The following is a 19,909-nucleotide window of genomic DNA, read 5'->3' on the forward strand; positions in this document are numbered from 1 at the left end:
GCTCACCTACATTTCATTCTTACTTCTCTCCTACGGCCCGGACAAAATGTCTGGTCAGTGCGCCCATTACGCGGCGAGACGTTTTCTATTTCCAGCCTCGAGGATGTCAGCGAAGGGGCAGGTATCAATAATTTAGACGTGATATGAACACAAGTGCCGTTGTCTCACACTTTTTTTTTTCCAGCGAGTCGGTCACATCACATTGATTATGTGAAATAGGGTGACACGGCGAGTGAAAGAGGCAGGTGTGGATTTTGGGGGTGCGGCGCTGATGCTCCTTGGGATGCGGCAAAGATGAAAGACGCACAACATCAGTCGCAGAGTCGCCGTCACGGCCGCTGTGAAGTGGAAATCACAGGATAGATTCCACTCCAAATGTAAAAACAAAAAGTAAAAAGAAAAAAAAAAGCTGTTTATTTGTTATTTCCTTAAATTCTTTTGACGATGTCAACAGATGCAGACGTCTTTTACTCTCCATCAAAAAGACACTTGAAACCTTTGATTTGACGGTTCACTCGACATATTGTATCCTTGATCCGTTTGATAAAAAAAAAAATCCTTTGCTGTAAGAGGAAATTGCCACAGTGCCAATAACGAGTCCCCAAAAAGGCGTTGACAGAAAGTGTGTTGACGGCTCGGAACAAATTGTGGGTTGGAGTTCTCTGAAGCCGCCTGTTCAAATAGTGGAATCATGTTTGTCAGAAAGGCGCCGACCTACCGATGCTGTCAAAGAACAGACGCAAACTCGCAAGGATTCAACATGCAAACAATATGCATCATCACATTTTGGAAGAGTTGTGAGCGGGACTCTTCATGAATACTTATTGACTTTGATGTGCCATGCCTGACTGGCAGTCCGGCCGCAGGGTGCAGGCCTGCGTGTGCACCTTCCTAATTAACAGGGTAAATGAAAAGAGAGGTTAAGATTCTATCGGCGGGGTAAGTCAGCCATGACGCCACAGGAAGCGAGATGGTCACACGCTTGGAGGCAAATACAAGAAATCGTAAAAAAAAAAATGGAATCAAATAAAAAAGAGTTTTCTTTCCGATGGGTCCGTTTGAGATCAATTGAAAGGCTCTCCCCTCTCGTGGGTTCTCATCGTGTGTGCTGCTGTTGCAAAAGAGCCCCGCTAAAGCCATAAATCAAGTCGAGCTGTGCAGCGCTCAGCTCAACGCCACACGGCACGTGCGCTTCGAGCAGGGTTGAATGCTCTTTCTGCCGCAGTGTGAACTTGTCAACATCGAGGTGAAAGGTCAATTAAATATCTACTTGCAAAGATTTTGCTGTGATAGCACTTTTGGCGAACAAAGAGATTGCCTGATGCTGGTTAAAAAAAAAAAGAAAAGAAAAAAAGCAAAAGACATATGGACGTCGACTTGAGGCAACTTTTCAATACAGGTGTAATTGATATTGATTTTTTTTCCATACACAGACTTGTACCAATGACTCTTATCCTGTCACACGGATCATTAGCGGCTATGAATGATCACAGTATTACCACCGGCCACTCTGATGGGCGTTAGGTCATCGTTGACATGTAAAGCTAGACGGAGACAAATCGAAAGTCAGGGTAATGTTAAAAAAAAAAAATAATGTGCAGAGTCACATTCACGACCCTCATTGGCGGATTTATTATAGAAAACCAATTTTTATTCACTGAGTAGAGAGTAAAGCCAAAATGCTAATTGCTCGCTAACTCATTATTTTATTTGATTTAATTGATTTTATTGGATTTCGGACGGAAACGCATACGCTGCCGAACATTTTGGGTGGTTTTTAGTATTTTCCAAGTAAACCCGAAGCAAAGAGGACAAGTCACTCAATTACACTTTGATGAACAATTAAACAATCATGCAGCCATTTTGAAAGGGTCAAACAATGACCATCACGAATGTCTGATGGTGAATAAAACAAAGAAAGCAAGAGGAAGGGAGACACGTATACGCAAAAGATCCTGTTTTGGACCGCCGCGCAGCACAGTTGTGACAGCAGGGGGCAGCATTTGAGGTCGCCACACTTACGCATTATTAGAACCATCGCAGGGGAGCGTCATGTTGGACAGAAAACAATAATCCCTCACTTTATGAAATGCTGACGATTTTGTATTTCATAACACAGCTCGTGAACATCCTAAAAACAATTCATTAGACCGAAACTAATAGCTTCATTCTGGAAAGTGGTCACTGTGCTAAAAAAGATAAAACATAAGCCTCAATATTCATCACGTTAATCTATAGCTCAGAATCCAAGTGTAAACAAAACATCAAGAACAAAATGTAGCGTGGCATTTTATAGCAAGGTATCTTAACGACGCAGGCTCATTGAGAATGCCCTAATTCCTTTCAACGGAACATTATGTGATGGCGGCGGCAATTGCCTTGCAAGGACGCGGAGTTTATCGGCCCGGGCCACAAAGGGTTTGCGGATGTTATTCCGGAGGATTCTTTTAATCACAAATTGCTCTCCTGCTTCACAGATATTCATCTCTTACGCTCTGAGGTATTCCTTGAGGAATAAAGAGCATGCACGTGTTCCACAGGAAATTGTCAGCGGTACCAAGATGGATTACTCGCGCTGCACTGGTGGATTCTCACTGTGAAAAATGATATCGGCCAAAGTCTCTCAGATAAAAACAATCCGAGTGAGCGGCACAAGGGACACGGACTGACCTTATCTCGGCAAACATCTCACAACACATTTTTATCTCACGTGTGAGATTAGAGTTTCGGCATTCAGCATAAAACGCCATAAATATGTTTCTAGAACTCCCCAAAAGGACAACACATGATCAATTCAAGAGGCTCTTATTAATGTGCACACATTTTACAACACACCCCCACACACACATATACATATCACACATTTTACAACACACACACCCCCCACACCCCCATACACATATACATATATATATATATATATATATATATATATATATATATATATATAGTAGCTCATATTCTTCAACCAGGTTTTTGGAAATGTGTAAAGATACTGAAGTACTTACCCCCCCCCAAAAAAAGCAATGTAAGCACGATCAAAAAAACACAGAGAATCCGCATTGAGCAACACAAGCCTCAAAAAGAGGAATCTTTTGAGGCAGATGTGCACGCCACACGCTTTGTCGTGCTACCCATCAATGATGTGCTGTCACGTAGGAAAATGATTCATGAAACTTTGAAAGAGACAAGTGCTGCCCACAGAGTTAGAAGCAACAGATTGTGCACAATTTCTTGGGAAATGAATAATTAAAACGGCTCTACTCCATCATCAGATTTAATTAGACATTATACTGTAAGTGGGTGCCAACTGTCACAATCTCATGCCATCATTTTCTTTTTGAGGTGGTGGGGGGGGTTTCTCACTGACACTTGCAAATAAAGTTCTAGATCTGCATCTGTACCTGGTTCTGAAACCAAATGCGTTCCTCCCTAGCCTCATGCTCTCTTCTCCCCTTTACGAGTTGTAGAAGAAGGAATCAAATACGTAGGTCTGTTGAAAACTATTTTTGTGATTATTATTTTATTATACAAGCAGTCCCTAATGATCACCGCAGCTGAAGCGAATCATTTGATTTTACGAGCAGAAAGCTAACCAATTAAGCAAAATCAGAGCGGAAGCGCTAACAGTGATCACACATTTTTTTTTCTTGGTATTACAAACGGTAATTCGCTGAAAGGACTTCATTTTGGAAGTGAGGCAGGTTGGCTTGACCACGTTGTTGATTTTTAAAATGTCAGCTCATTTGGCTGTTTTGACATTTAGAACGATTGTGTGAAAAACAGCCCCATTGAAACTCTGCCAAGATGCTCATGCATTGCTGTCTCGTTTACCTTCTGAGTGCTTCGGCTTTCTTTGCATTGCATTGATAAATTTTACAGTCAAATAATCATGCAAACTATTTTATTTTATTTTTTTTAAAGTCTGTGTATATGTAGAGTAACACCAGACAGTATTTTTTTAATTTTTAATTCCGATTAATCAAATTTTTTCTACTACTAATTTTAGTGAAGCTTTTCACAGGTATTTACTCGAATAATATATTGTAATTAATGTAAAATCACCAAATATGAAGTGTGTGATCCTTCAATACGATCTAAACTGAGTCCTCTTGACAGGATTTTTTTTTAGAAACAATTCTCAAAACAGTACGTTTAGTTGCGCAGACACTCCAGCAGTGTTGGTTCGCAAGGCTCAGTGGTAACTTAAGCACGATGTTTTGTTCTGACATCCTGTGCTAAGGATGTACAGCGAATATAGAATTTGGCTTTGCAAGTTCCGGAAATACATTTTTGAAAAAAAAAATAAAACCGAGTTAACTGAGTTAAAATATTTAATCGCGTTAATTTAAAAAAATATCTTGAGTTAACGCTTTAATGTTGACAGCCCTAATGTGTATATATATATATATATATATATATATATATATTATTATTATCATTATTATTTGCACACACAACAATACAAATATTTTGTATGGTTACGGTGGACTTACAGTGGATATAATGGACCCAATGCTTCTTTTGTTTTGTTTTCCTTTGGGCCGACTGAGCTTAACACATGAACACCTGATTTAGTAAATAAAACATTTAATCTGCTACATGGATGTGCATGCTTGCGGGCAGCGATGAATGGCGGCGTCTGCACCTGCCAGCTTCTCTAATCCTCACTTTGCTCCCATTTTCACACAGAGGACCTTGTGAGCCATATGGCCACAGCCAAGGTGGAGAATTGTTGGCAAAGGTAAAATAAAAAAAAGGCTAAAGTCAGCGGTCCACAACAGCCGCTGGCGCTCGTAAAGCTTTTCTCCAAGCATGGTAATGAATAAGTCCTCCTGGACGCGTACGTGCGCTCTCAGCGTTGAGGCCAAACATGGCGCTCCCTCACTGCAAACCTCCACTGAGACGGAGGCAGGACTGCACTTCATGAGCAGATGTTCTATTAGACTCCAGATGATGCAATTAGAGGTTTGATGAGAAGAAAAAAGTGGTTAGCGAGACTTAAACGTAAAAAACAATGTTAAGAGCATGCAGGCAAGGAGTGAGGGCACACTTTGTACCGCCTCAGACTTCGTAAATCGCAATGGGCTGTCCATTCAAAACCTGCATTTTATTCATCACCAGGGAATACGTTTCTGTTCTGTGACTGACACTCCAAAAATTTGCATGTCTGATATCCAAGGGGACACTCGATCAGAAATGAACATTTGAATAATCAAATGTGGAAGGACAGAACCAAGCAATCGTTTGAAAAATTGTCGTTTTGGAATTTTACGAAATTGTCGAGTAACAATTCAGTGCGGCCAATTTCCAAAATATCACCCGATAGCAAGCTACTTTGCCCGTGACTTGACAGCTAGGCTGGGCGAAGATCTGAATTTTTCAAGTGAGGATTAAATGCAAGCCCTTTTCTGTCGAGACTAATCGACACGTGTAATTGGGTGGCTTGGTGTCAGAGTGTTGGGGGGCATGCGGACGGCACGCGATGACACATAATCGTCAATGTGGGTGACGTGGACGGCAGATGTCACGCGCCGAAACATAACAGATGATTATGACGTACGGTGGCCGTCACACGCTTAAATGTAATCGATGACGGAGGGGTGAGGTGTTCGTACGGCAGTTGTCAGGCTACAAACGTCACTGGGGGCGATGGGGCGGCCGTCACGGAGTTTGAACGTCCTGGAAATAGACCGGCCATTCGAGAAAAAGAAAAAAAAAATCCTGGAATTCCCGATGGCCAGCACGCCCCTGATTTCAACACGTGTCGTAAATTGATGTCAAGTGTGCTGTAATTCGTTATCCGTTGTGTATTTTGAATTTCAAATTCCTTGAATGAGGCCACTTGGGAGATGTTGAAATTGTGGAAAGCAATGCATAATGTCTCCTTTCAATCTTGTACAAATCAGACAAAACTAACATGGGAAGAGGGCACAATATGTCGTTAAGTAAATGACTGCAAAGTTTGCTGCTCTCCCGGCACTGATTCTTTCTGGAGAGTGCCGAGCCGAACAGATGGGCTCATAAATGCGGATCACTCCGCGCCACATTTTGTCGATTATGTGACCATCATGAGTATTTGCGCTGCCAGTGAAGGGGGATGGACACCGTGCGAGAGGGATAGCGAACGTTGGGGGTCACGACCACAAAAGAAATGTGGCCAACCCGGCACGGAAAATGTTTCTCTCCCTCCACACACTATTCACCTCGTCGTCATGCACTGTTACTGTCGTGTGGGTATGCTCTTGGATCCTCTCACTTGCATCTGCGCGCTCGAGCCGATCCCGGCACTCTTTGCCAGCCCATCGCAGGCCACACAAAAACAAACAACCCTGTGCCCTCATAATCAGACCGAGAGACAAATTAGACCATGCATGTTTTAGGAATGTGGGTGGAAAGTGGAGCACCCGGAGAAAAGCCACATGCAAACACCTCGCTGGGATCGAACCCTCGACTTCGACACTATGAGGCGGACGTGCCAACACAGACGGTCGCATGGAATGATCCCGAGAGCATCCCGACAGTGTCAGTCGGCCCACAGCAGCCCACATGTGCTGATCATTTATGTAAATTAGGCCGATGACACCGAAGTCCAAGTAACTGCGACACAAGCAACGTCGGAAGCCGATAACATTGCGCTGCATTTCATAATCATGCCATGTTTTTGATTTCATTCAAGAGAGAAAGCCGGTACAGCTGCGATGGTCCGGCTTCAAGGAGCGGGGTGTGTCCCGGAAGAGAGACGGAGAAGAATGCGAGTCGAAGCGAGAGAGAGCGAGATGACTCAAAGGGACTGGAGAACTGTACCGATCATTCTCTACGTGTTGCTCGCCATCGGAAAAGCGCAGATGCTTGTTGACTGTCAGAGACGTTCAGGCTTTTGCTTTCCTCTCATCTGCTTCAAACAACAACTGAACTCTGCACATGCGATGGTGAAGTTTTGGACCGCTACTTTATGATTGTATCATCATTTTAGGATTGTCGCTATTCATTTATCGTTGAAGCAGCGATGTCTACAACGTCTCACTTATGGAAAGATTTTCCTTTTTAATTTAAAATAACTTCAACCTTTGAAACTGGCCGATAGCAGAACTCCAAGTGTTTTTTTTTTCACTTTTCATCATGTTTTAAATCCATTCGTGTCCGATCGGAATAGCTCGATAGCACTCGGCTAACCTGTGGTTCAACATCCAATTTTGGAAACTGGCTTCGTGCTAAACTGAGCACACGCAATCGTCACACGCCTTGACTTTCAAACACGCCTGTGACACGAGTGCACACGACAACATGCTTTAATTCAATCTCACTCCAATCTTAAAATTGTGACGCGGTATTTGTTTATAATAATCAATTTGCATCGCATTCGTACCTTTCCCTCTTAAAACTTGACGCGTGCCGTTGTCGAAACAAGGATTGACCGCCGCCACAGCCGAGCAGTCGACACCGTCCTCCAGAGGCAAACATCTTCTACGGACGATTGACTGGCCCCGTGCAAATATTTGCATGACTGCCAAAGCGGACAAAGAGAACCGGAGAAGGTCTTTCCGAGAAGGCGTGACTGCGGCGCATCCCGTAGCGCCTCGTGAAAGCCAGTTGACGGAATGATTTTGGTGTGAAGCCCGCCTGCTTGTGACATATTCAAAAAAAAAATGCTGTGTTATTTATTTTTTTTTTTTTGTGGGTATTGTGGCTGACATGGCCCAATTGCAAAGCACACACCGCTCTGCACTCTCAGCTGCTTTATTCGCGCTGATGTCATCTAAACGGTGTCCCTGTAGGTTTGTCTGGCGTAGATAAGACATCCCCCCCCTTTGCTCCGCAGCGGTGAAAAAGCAGAGGCTGCCGCTCTGAAGATGGATTACCCAACTGGTGACACCGGTTCCCCGCTCTGCCAGAGCCACTGTGGACTGCTAACGCAATTAAGGCAATTAATCTTCGAGCAAAGGGTGTTCGCTGCTACCTCATACGGGTCCGCGCCAATCCATGCAGGTGCAAAGCCAAAATATCTGCGCTGATACGCTCAGAATCGTCGTGTGCAAATCAAGACTCATTTTATTTTGCCAACCCTTGATTGCATTCCCGTATGATGCTAAACATCATCATTGAATGTCTTGCTGTAAAAGTGCTCACGTACTTTTGAGCAGCTATTTGCAACCAGCGTGCCATGGCGCAAAAATGTGCGTTTACTGATCATCAGATGTGGCGCGGAAATGATACAGGTTCACTTAACTCACTTTATAGACAACGAATAATGTCTCTTTCTTTTTTTTTTTCAATTTATTGATGCCAGAGGTGTATAGCGACAGGTAGAAAAAATCTAAATGTTTTTCCATGAGATAGCAGAAGGCACTTAATTGACCCGCGCATCGACTTTTTGTGACATTTCCGTGGGGTGGTGACACTGGTGGGCTTTGAGATCTTTCAAATGTAAAATATCTGCCTTGGCTCAATAAAGATTGGAAAACACTGCTTTAGAGGAGAGAAACCCAACAGTTGCGTTCAAAGAATCATGCGTCTTGCGTCGAGCGAGGTTTGGTCTATAAAAAAATATGTGATTGTTTTTTTCCACATTTTTCTAAGAGAAAGACACATTTCATTTGGAAGAAAATATATACTTCTCAACATCTAAATAGCGGCAGGGAACACACCAAATAAATCCATCTAAAAGATCCTCTGCAGAGTATTTGTCTGCGTTTATTCAGAACATTGAAAAGAAAAGAAATCTGGTGTTGTTGCCATGGATACACCAAACCAACCAACTTAGTGGTGAAAAATAAACTCTCTCTCTCTCTCTCACAGCTGATATCGGTAATAAAATGAATACTAAACGTGACCTCAGAGAGGAATGTGGACTCTATGTTAACATCCAAGTCACAATGAAGCTGTCACGGGTGAGCGAAGGCCATCAGGAGTAAAAAGCACGTTGCAAATTCTCTATGGCTTTGTTTGACAAGCAACAACATCGCTTTGCACGCATGCAAAGCCTGGCAAGACGCAACTGCTGTCCGAGTGGAGTCACGCTAGCGTGCTGACGGCAATTGGGTGAGCCCTCCGTGCAACGAGGCCACCGCCGGGCCGCACATCAAACAAGAGGGCACGTCACATCTCCGCTGGGAGTGATGGTGAGACAACCTTATTTTTGCCGGATGCTGTTTGTGAAACTTGGAATGATATCAGAAGTTTGCATAATTTGATCTCACTTGGCCTTGCATCCCCTCGAAGGTGAAAAGTAGTTGATTAGCACTTTGGATTGAGTTAGCAGATGGCCGCTTTGGCCGGCAAAAGGCCATTAACTGCAACCTAGACATCATGCTGCTTTTCCACTTAGCTGCTCTGCAAATGCACTCGCACATTTGAGGACTGCGTCACAATCGCCACAGGATGACTGTAGTTTTGCATGATTGTGTCGAGAAGTATATTGACGTAATCGTCTCAAACGTTCAATTAAAATGTGCTACCTTTGTTAACTCTTTCAATGTCAACCATTAAAAAAAGTTCTGAATAATCACAGAAGAATCACATAAACAACCAAATGAAAGATTAGAAGATTTAGTTAGTTTTTAGTTTGTTTTTAGTAATCAGCAGCAGGCACGTGTTTTGGATCAAAATATTGAGAAAACAAGCTTTTTGTGGGGAAAAAAATGCATTTACAGTGACTTTTATAGAAATATTTTTTCTTTAGTGACACCTCAAATACCTGAACAGTCTTTTTCTTATATAAAATAACACCACTGATTTTTTTTTTTTTTTTTATTTCTATGCAATTGAGCAGTAGTAGCATTTAGTAGTGTGTGCTTGCATAATGCTGTCCAAGTGTGTGTGTGTGTGTGTGTGTGTTTATGTACATTGTCATCGCTTCGACATCTAAACTGCAATTAACTTATTTCTGTCTTTTGTAACACTCTTTGGAGTAGATTTAATGTGACAAATACTTTGACCAATCACAAGCCGCTTGTAAAGGTCAAATTTCAAGAGATTCGTCATGTTCACAAGCAATTGTTTTGAAATCTCATCAAAAAGAGACTCAATGCTGTCATCTTCTACTGTTAATGATCCGAGACCCCACTGAGATAAAAATAAGTAAATAAATAAATAATATGAATAATTCATTCATAATTTTTCAAAAATATTTGTGTTTGTCGAAACTATATTTTATTTGTGTATAACGGACCCGATAAGAGACCAGACGGATCTGCAAGGACCAGATGGTGCCTGATTGAAGTTTGACATGAAAATTGGGATTTGCTCCTGAAGAGGTGCCAGGGCATTTGCGGTGACTGCTGTCCCGTTGTGCTTGTCCACGAGGATCGTGTGTGTTGATGTGTTTTGCATTTTATTCACTATAACAGGGTGTAAGAAATTAAGTATTTTTTTTATCATTATCCTCAGTGAAAAAGTCTCTAAGGCACGTTTAAGCCTCAGTCACCCTAATTCCTAAATTTCCCACACAATTTCAGCCTCTCGGAGTGGAAATTGCCATATTAATCCAGATGAGTGATGGATAAGGGAAATGTAGGTTAAATGCTTATTTGTCTGAACTATATTTGGAACATGATGCAAATTATGTGATGTTGTTGTTGTTGTTGTCCTACGCGATTGGCTGGTGACCATTCCAGGTGTGACGGGCCGCTGGTCAAGCTGGGATAGGCTCCAGCACACCTGCAACCTCTATGAGAACAAAATGGATGGATTTGATTTGTTATGCCAAAGCGGGGGTGCGCAAAGTATGGCCTGTGGGCCATATACGGCCTGCTCTGTTCTTTAATCCAGTCCGATACTGGAAAATAATAAAAGAATGAAATTAAAAATGACGTGCACATATTTTTGTATGTTAAATAATTGGTTGACTGCAACTAACAATTATTTTAATCAGGATTATACAACTCGATTAAAATAAATCGAAATGATATAATGAAACAAATATTATGATTGATTACAATTTTGAATCTCAAGCACTCGTTGTCATTCATGTTCAGTTGTGTGGGGTTGTTTCCTTTTATGATCGTGGAGGAAGACGCGGGAAAGCTTTTTCACAGACGCATTCAAGGACTTCAAATGATTCCACTGGGCGGAGTTATGGTTCAGGCGGAGAAGCGACTGTCTCGCGTCTTGGGTAAGAGTTTGCTTGTGAGTCTGCGTGATCTGTGTGTGAACAAGCTGTTGACTTTCCTTCAGCGGAACGTACGCCATCATCAGCGTGTGAATGGCGCCAATGCCTTAAAGGGAGAAACGTGCCACATCAATCCACCCTATTTACCGCGTCGCTTTTCAACACTAAAAAATAATAAGACTGGCCGCACCCTAGTGTGTAATTTCAGGCTGCATTTTTTTGGAACAGGAGTGATGCCAAACACAAACAACTGGAATGACGCAGAAGCGCTCTTGAGCCGCCTTTAATTGTATGACTGCCACCAGTGACAACTGGCATAGGACTTGACCCAAAATCCATATTGTGATATGTAATAACTTGTAAACGTGTTCACTAGTTGACGTGACCTGCTTGGGCAGCTTTGTGCCGGCGCCAGATACAAATCAGAATCTCCACAAGGAGGAGAGGAGAAGAAAGGTGTTCGTTGTCACTTTTGTTTTTAATGAGCCAAGCGTGTCCGCACCCTCGGATAATGAATGTAATATTTGGAGCAGATGGTTGATAATAAACGGTTGGTAATAAAAGGTACACTTGCATGGAACCGAGTCTGATTGATGTGAGCAGGTCAAAATCCAGCCGCTAAATTGGCCATTAAACTAGGATGGTGTTGATTTTAACGTCAAAATGTGAATGCTCAGCTGCGAGGCACATTGGGAAGTTTTCGGGGGAAGCTTACTGACGTATTGCAAATAAGTCAAATCATGAAATGTAGTCGTCACGTATATTTATTCTTTTGCGAGTGAAAAAAAATGGCACAGTGAACGAAAACAGAAGGCGTTTAACATGACAACCAATGAAAAAGTGGCAACGCAGATGTCATGGTATCGTAGATTACAACATTCCGCTCAGAGTGAAAAGCGTAAAAAAAGTGTCGCAATTACCTTTGACTTTGTTGGAGCGCTTCGCTGCCCTTCCTCCAAGAGATCACACCCCACGGAGACATCTTGGGTTTGCACTCGAGGAGCATGTCTCCTCCAACCTTAACCAACGTCTGGCTCCTCAATTGGTTATGGGAGAAATCTGGAGCAACGGCTGAGATACGAGGGCCAGACTTGTTAGTTCAAATAAATGACATTTTGCTTTCTCTACATCACATCAACGCAAATATTTTATAGCTTAATTTCAGTTAGAGATTCCTCTTAAGTTTTTTTTTTTTTTTTTTTTGGTCATTTAGCTTAAATGTGGTTTCGATTTATCTCTTCTCTCTATCTGTGACAGGTGACGGATGTTCTGCTTTTCCCCAAGTAAAGTGAAGTAACAGATAAATAAATTATTCTCGCCAAGGTTACCATCTTGCTTAAAAAGCACACAATGTAGAACAACGTAAAATATCAACAGAAGTTCAGATATTTCAATTTGGAAATTAAATAAAAAAATATACACCGTTAACAGTGATCTTATCATTCTCAACTCATTTGAATGGACGTTTTGATGGGGAAAAAATGTTATCCAGAGGACTTACATTGAATAACAATGTGAACATTAATTTACAGATTTTTTTTTAAAGATAAAAAAAAATAAATAAATAGAATGTGTGTGATTCACGGTGATGTCATTCTATTGGCAATGCATCCATCCATTTTTTGTAGCTCATGAATTACAGGGCACAAAAAAAATCAACATTCACACCTTTTAGGAATTTGGAGTTAAGTCATCCTGACTGGCATATTTTTGGAATGGAAGAGGACGCCGCCACAAAAGGAGCAGAACAGCGATTCAAAAGCAGGACCTCCGATTGGGGGCTTTCACCTTGAAATATGACAAGTTTCAAGGGTTTGTGTGGCCGCAAAACAGTCCTTGACATTTGGTCTTCACTTACACACTGACTCCAATTATCCACACGGTTAGAATAGCTTTGTTCAGATTGGCAGCCCCAGATCGGACTTTGGCCAAATGCATCTTCACTCTTTTGACTTTATCTCTTAAGTGCAATTTTTGCCGCTTGTCAAATCAACGTGTGATTTACGTTGCTTAAAGTGCATCTCAAGCAACCACAATTTTGTATCAGTCCAATTGTTGCCACACACAAAAACATTTTGTCACTGCAACCTGCTTACAAAAGTGTGGCTATGGCCATAAATGTAACGGACTCAACGTATCGTATCGAGTTGAATTCGGTGGAAAGGGTTCGGTTTGGGCTTTTTGTGTATGCTGGAAAGGCCACACTCAACGTTAAGGTAACGAAAGCTTAAGGCTATATTCCATTTTTTTATATACTCGTAAGTTGTTTTCCTCATGCTCATTCCTTCATTTTTTTTCCACATTTATATTTGGCATCGCCAGCCTACGTACAGATGCCCACATCATTGCCGTGGGAACCCATGCAAACAAATCAGTACGGCCCACCGATGTGCGGAAGCATCAAATTACATCTGATCACTTGCAAATGATATCAGTGTGGAAAGCAGACCTTCCAGATCTGCCCCCCCCCCACCCAAAAAAAAAAAATCACATTTTCCCGCAGTCTGAACATGGCCAATGTGTTTGAAGATTACTGACGGAAGCAAAGCAACGCCTCACTGGTCAGATGAGCTGGCGCTTGTAAACAGAGAAACTAAAGTATATACTCTACATCACTGTCAGCAAGACGCCATATCCTTTTAATGGACAATAACTGAGAGGTCAAAGATCATCTGGTAAAATTGACCAAACGAAAGGGGGATGGTGCAAAACACACGCACACGCACACACGACGTAATCTTACCTATAACCCGGAGTTCGGCATTGGAGTAGACCTCGCCATACTTATTCCCGGCAACACACTGGTACATTGCCGTGTCGGACAGGGTCAGGCGGCTGATTAACAACGCCCCATTGCTCACCTGTATGCGCTCCTATGGACATAGACACATGCCATTAATACGGCAAGTTGCCACAGCTCATCTACATTAAAACAGCCTCAGGGCCAGTGAATTATGGTGTGAAAATAACAGACGTTGCAATAAATCTAGGATTTCATCACTAATGGAGGGGAAGGCTTGGGTGGAATGAGGCAGGCGAGCAGAAAATGACCCTAATCAATCTGCATGTTTATGAGAGCGAAATAAAGCCAAGCCCTATTTATATCAGCGACTGCACCACGGGGCCCGTTTCCCCTTCAGCAGGAGCGGGATACGGATATCGTAACATTTAAGGGGGTACGGCATTGTGAACATTGGTGTACCGTGGACCCCTGCGTGCTGTTGCCTCGGCAACGCTGGATTTAGCTATTACAGGAACTTAAAAAAAAAAAAAATATATATATATATATATATATTAATTATTTATTTATTTATTTTTATTTATTTATTTTTTTTAGGGGGTGGGGGGGTGGATCCACCCCGTTTTTAAAGTCTTACTGGTGGTGTATCCCGCTTGTTCAACCTTTTTGAGCATTAAAAACTAAAAGAAGAAATTTTGAACGGATTTTATTGTTGTTAAATTCGTCTTATTCAAGATTTCTGGCCATTAAAAGGTAAAAGAAGCAATTTAAAATTTTCTAAAAAAACATTTCCACTAAGCGCACTGTACGCTGGAAATTGAATAGAAAATTCTGACATTTTCTGCTTACATTTATTTGGATCTTTTAGGAACTTGGTTTTGTTTGTCTGCTGTCAGGACTTTTCCACTAAGTGAAATATCAATCTGGAATTTAAACAAGAGGTGACCGGGCGAGATGAAATAAAATCTTTGTAGGCTCGATGAATAAATCATTCAGCTTTTCTCTGGGCTTCTTTCTAACGCTGTATCAAGAGTTTTGATTATCCTCCAAACACTCCCCACCTCCCCAACACACACACACACACACACGCATATACAGATGTTTTTTTTTTTTTTCCCCAACATGTTTTTCACACACTCATTTCAAGTCTGCCTACTGTTGGCCTTCAGTTTCCATATTTAATCAGGCCTCACACAGACTATTGGCTCTTTATTGGAGGGGTGTGTGAATAGCTTCAACTCCACAAGATACAGTCCGAATACAAAATCAGGTTGGCTGACTCACGGAAGGTCCAAAGACTCGTAAAGTATTGGAAAAAGCTGCATTTTTATTTCTCAGGAGATGTGTGTGGAGGCAAGACAAATTATTGCAAGCTATTTATTAAACATAATGCAGAGTCACATCAGTCGTGCTGTCATTTTGAAAGCAAACAAATAGTAACGTTGTTTACTGGGTACATTTATTTGAACTTTTTGTTGATAAGGCTTCCCTCTAAAAGTATTGGAACGGTGAGACCATTTTTTTAAGAGTCGAATATGTTGAGAGCTCGACTTACATGAAGAGTCACATGGTGCAAATCGGTATTGCCATGGCGTCAAGAAGCAAGCTAAGGGGATGTGAGTGTTCCCGGCCATACTGCAGTTCATACTTTGGGAGTTGTCACGTCAACGGGATACATTCCGATGGTTACTAATGCTAGCTTTGGCCTGGCCTGCCAAACGGACTCCATGGAGGAGGTGGCGGACGGAAGGATGTTAGCCAAGCTGACATCCATCATGGAGAACACTTCACACCTCGGGCATTACACTGCAGAGTCCCTCAGCACCTCCTCTTCTGCGGCAGAATTTTCCACCCTAGGCGCAGGGAGGAATGGAACGGCAGGTCGTTCCTGCCCACGGCAAGAAGTCTGCTCAACTGCACTAAATAACTCGAGCAATAATATTGCACATTTATTTTATTCTCTGTACATTAGAAACACAACGTGCAATACATGTTACGCAAGGCTGCAGTTTTTTGCTTCAAGTAAAATTTTGCCGGCTCACCTACTTTTCATAATTTTGTCTAGTATTGTTTGCTGCTGTAACTACAGGGAATTTTCCCTCTGTGGAAGTTTTCTTCTCCATCTTCTGACGGTAGATTTCACTTACTGTTGAAGCTTCAATGAACAGTAAGAGTGGTTTGAGGGTTTCCAAATTTTATTTTTTTTTTGGTCTACCCATTCGATTGACTCCACAAAATTTTTTTCGCTGCTTTACAGCATTCAAAATGGTGGTCCGGGCTTTGGTTTTCTACCTTCTTTCAGCTTCACAATTGCTGTTTTTTTTCACCTTGAGGCGGCTCTCTGGTTGACTTGTTGGTTACGGGGCTGAACTTTACATATTTCGTGCTCTTCATTGTTTCAATCAATTTGATCAGACAATGCTGTGCATTAAAGGAAAATATTTTTATTGACGTATAGAGTGGGTGGATTTAAACAATTTAAAAAAAAACACAAAAAAAAACACTTTTCCAAGTTGTGCTTCAGATCCGAATGTAAATCCATGGAAATGTTGATCTTCGGTCTGGGGTTAATCGGATCATGACAGCATCACTCACTCACTGCTCTAACACGTTTCAAGGCGAGTGTATGACATTTTCTTTATCTGTTTAAACTTGCTTGTTGCCTTAGTCGAGTTTATTTATTGTCAAGCACCATTTCCTCTGCAAATGGCATCACGATTTATCTTGTGTTGAAAGAAATCCTTCTTTTGTGTACTTTATGATTATTTTTTTTGTGTACAGTATACTGTGGCGCTGATGACAACACACATTCTTAAGGTCAAACAATTCAAATGTGATCTTTTTTTTTTATTTGAGTTTTTCGGAATCAGGGCTCATTTGAAACTTGCCAGGCATTGTTTGCCGTGCTGAGTTGGAGGGGTAGCGAGCTTAGTTTGACTGTGAGTGATCTTGAGCAAACTCTGACCTCTTTGCTCTCTCTGTGCCTGTGCAAAGCAGATAACAGTGCACACAAATCACGGCGTGAAGGTTGTTGCTGAACGCATGCCGGTATGTGCGAGCATCTTTTATTCCTTTCTGAAAAACTCTGAAATAGTGAGGGAAGAAGATTGATTTATAAGCCTTATTATTAACAAACGCATTGCAAATGCAGACATCCAGAGAATGCTTGCTTGGATTTTCTTTTACAATCCGGCTTCCCGTGTCTCGTGCTGTGAAAATGTTCAGCAATATTTTTTGAATTTACTCAATTTGATTTCGTCAAGTGGCGACATGAAATAAATTCAATTGGATGCAGTTATGTTTTTAAGCAGATGTATTACCTATGGTCGGTGCATCACTTTGGACCGGGCTGCACAAAAAAAAATAAAAATAACATGCAATATTTCTGGTTTATTTATTATTCAAGGCTGAAAAATTCTTCTCTCTCCGTTATATCGGACTCTTGTCGCAATACAAGATGCTAATTGTCTCGGGCACATGACGCTAATATGAAATTCACAAGAGAGCAAAATTAGCAAGAAAAAAAAAGACGACGTATATGCAGCGAGCATGAGTGGTCAAACGATGTAACGAGTTATTTTGTCTTCCATATGTCTTGTCATCTAATTTGAGAATTTGTCCTGTCAAATTTTCATTCCTTGTTTGGATTATTGAGAAAAAAAAAGTGCTTTGCTAATTTCTGTGCTTTGCACTCTTGCAGTTTAATTTGCATTCAGGTAATTAAATATACAAAACACATCCGGCTATTTTATATTTGTGAACCAACCAATCACTTTTGCTCGCTGGAATTAAGCGAGATTTTCTCACATCTCTAAATTAAGATGTGACGCCAAAAATAAGCATATATTTCACTGTCAAACTCAAACACATAAAACGTGACTTAAAGGCAATGTGATTTATTGACGGAAATGATATCCAACATTTCTGTCCATCCAAATCGCAAGCATTTGAGAAAAAAAAAAAAAGACTCGAGAGACTGCGGTTCGAGCTTCCAATGCCCACTCGTCATTGACCTTTCCCTGTTCCATTCATTGCACGACGGTGTTTAAAATGGTGGCATTTCAAATAACGTAACACCTTTGCTGATTAATCCACTCAGCCGCACAATCTGAATAGAGTCATTTATTGGCTACTTTGAAGCGGCACTTAAAAGGATACTGTACTTTTTTTTTTTCCATCGTGACTTTTTTTTTTTACTTTGCAACGATGAAACATTTTATCCTTGTTGTAATATATTTGAAAATGTGATGAATTTTAATGCACATTTAGCAACTTTAAAAGCTTATTTAGCAAATATGCTGGACTCACTTTCATCGTGTTTTTATGGATAATAGTTTTTGGTATTTTTGTGGTCTGAATGAAGATAATAATATAGACTTTTAATTTAATCCCGGTTCACAAATGTTATCATCTTTGAGGGTGCAGGGCAATTATTTACACTTATAGTCCTGACTAATCGAGACTGTTAGAGCACCCAAAAAAATTACATTCATGACTAATCACTTATCAGTCAACCAAAAAGTTGTTTTGACAACAAGGCTGTAGCAGTTTATGTAAGATGTGTAAAGAAAAGCTGAGTAAAAAATGGTCTCGATTTAACGGCTGGTCTACGTTCGCAGCCTCACGCTTGGTCAGAGACTGTGGGTAATAAGAAGAAGCTCACAGATACAAGCGGATAAAATGAGTTTCCGTCGCAGAGTCTCTGAGTTCTCCTTTCGAGATACACTGAGAAACTCGGTCATGCGGGAGAGATTCAAAGTGGAGACGCTGCTCCTCCGCATAGGAAAAGCTGGACGAAGTGGGTGGGGCCAAAGAGATTTGCGGGCCTCTCCGCTTGGGCGGCCGCCTCAACCAACCTGACCGCGTATACGTCACGGCTTAACTACGATTGAACGCAGACAATCACAAAATAAAACAGGAAGGCCAAACTCAAGCAGACTTTTTAGACGCGGCAATATAAGCAGAAGAAAAAGTGTGGCTGGGCCTATGATGACGATCAGAATATTTTCACCTCGCTTCAAGATTGAGCGACATGCTGTTCCGTATTGGCCATGATTGCGTGCCGTTTCATTAGACGAGCTTCAGCGTGCACGTGTTGCCAGACTGGGTTCATTCCAACATCGTGTATTACAATCCAGCACTGATCAATATCCTCCGGTGTGTTGTGTGTCACTCGTTTTGCATAATGAAGCAGCTGTTGATTCATCAGTTGCACGCGGCACTCCAGTGCTCAGCTCAGGCTGTTAATTTATTTATTTATATAAAAAAGCATTAAAGCAAGTCCTTTTTACTGGAATGAGCAATTCTGTTCGGTTTTATGTGCAATGAAATTGTAATTACACAAAGAGAACCATCATTGAGTATAAAAAAAAAAAGAGATCATTTCATTGATTTTTGAACCAAATGACACTTCTCTGATATTATTTTATGATGAGTAAAAATACAAAAGGCCTGGAAATGACTTTGTAAAGCCTAAATAAGCAACAACATGCTCTGTAAGCACATCAAATGATTTCTGTTTACGTTCTTTAAGGATTTTTCACACTGCACTTAGCATTGTGCATCGACAAGTCCATTCCTTGTGTATGTGCAGATGGAAAAGAAAACAAAATGTTCTATTCAAGTGTGTGTGTGTGTGTTCAGACAAAGTGGCTGGTGGAGCGATGTCGAGCAATTTTGGCGGCCTTATTTATAGGCAACGGCATGAGGACAATGACGCAGCCCTTAATAAATGTGGCCTTTCAGTGTTCCAGCTTTGGGACACAAGCGAGATGATATAAAGTGACAGTGGCATGTTTAAGAAGATACTAAACCCGGCTCAGCCAGAAATATACCTCCAAGCAATTTTGTTAAAACTGTAGCTCTCCAAGATCCCTCCGAGGCACACATTTTTTTTTTCTCCTCCTCTTTGCTAAAATGAGGATTGTCATAATGAAAGCTACATCTTGTCCGGCATTTCTAAATATTTAAGGGCAAACAGCTATCGTCTTTCCGTGTTGTCTTTACCTTTCACACTGAATAAGTGCAGTGTGAAAGGGGCTTTATCCAACAGCTCTGCG

The 19,909-nt window shown here is 41.4% G+C and overlaps 1 protein-coding gene across 2 annotated transcripts in view; it reads right to left on the bottom strand.

The window, feature by feature from the left end:
- The window catches only part of LOC148326730 (contactin-4-like), a 67,611-nt gene that overhangs the window by 15,260 nt on the left and 32,442 nt on the right, over positions 1–19,909 (bottom strand). For both annotated transcript variants that reach the window (XM_088309066.1, XM_088309065.1), the window contains exons 9-10: positions 13,854–13,983; positions 12,031–12,181 (exon numbers count right to left, since the gene is read on the bottom strand). In XM_088309066.1, coding sequence (XP_088165192.1) covers positions 12,031–12,181; positions 13,854–13,983 — 281 coding nt within the window. The remainder of the gene's footprint in view (positions 1–12,030; positions 12,182–13,853; positions 13,984–19,909) is intronic.

This window comes from Idiotropiscis lumnitzeri, chromosome 11, assembly GCF_059441095.1.
Source record: "Idiotropiscis lumnitzeri isolate Australia: NSW breed Sydney's pygmy pipehorse chromosome 11, RoL_Ilum_1.0, whole genome shotgun sequence".
Lineage (NCBI taxonomy): Eukaryota > Metazoa > Chordata > Actinopteri > Syngnathiformes > Syngnathidae > Idiotropiscis > Idiotropiscis lumnitzeri.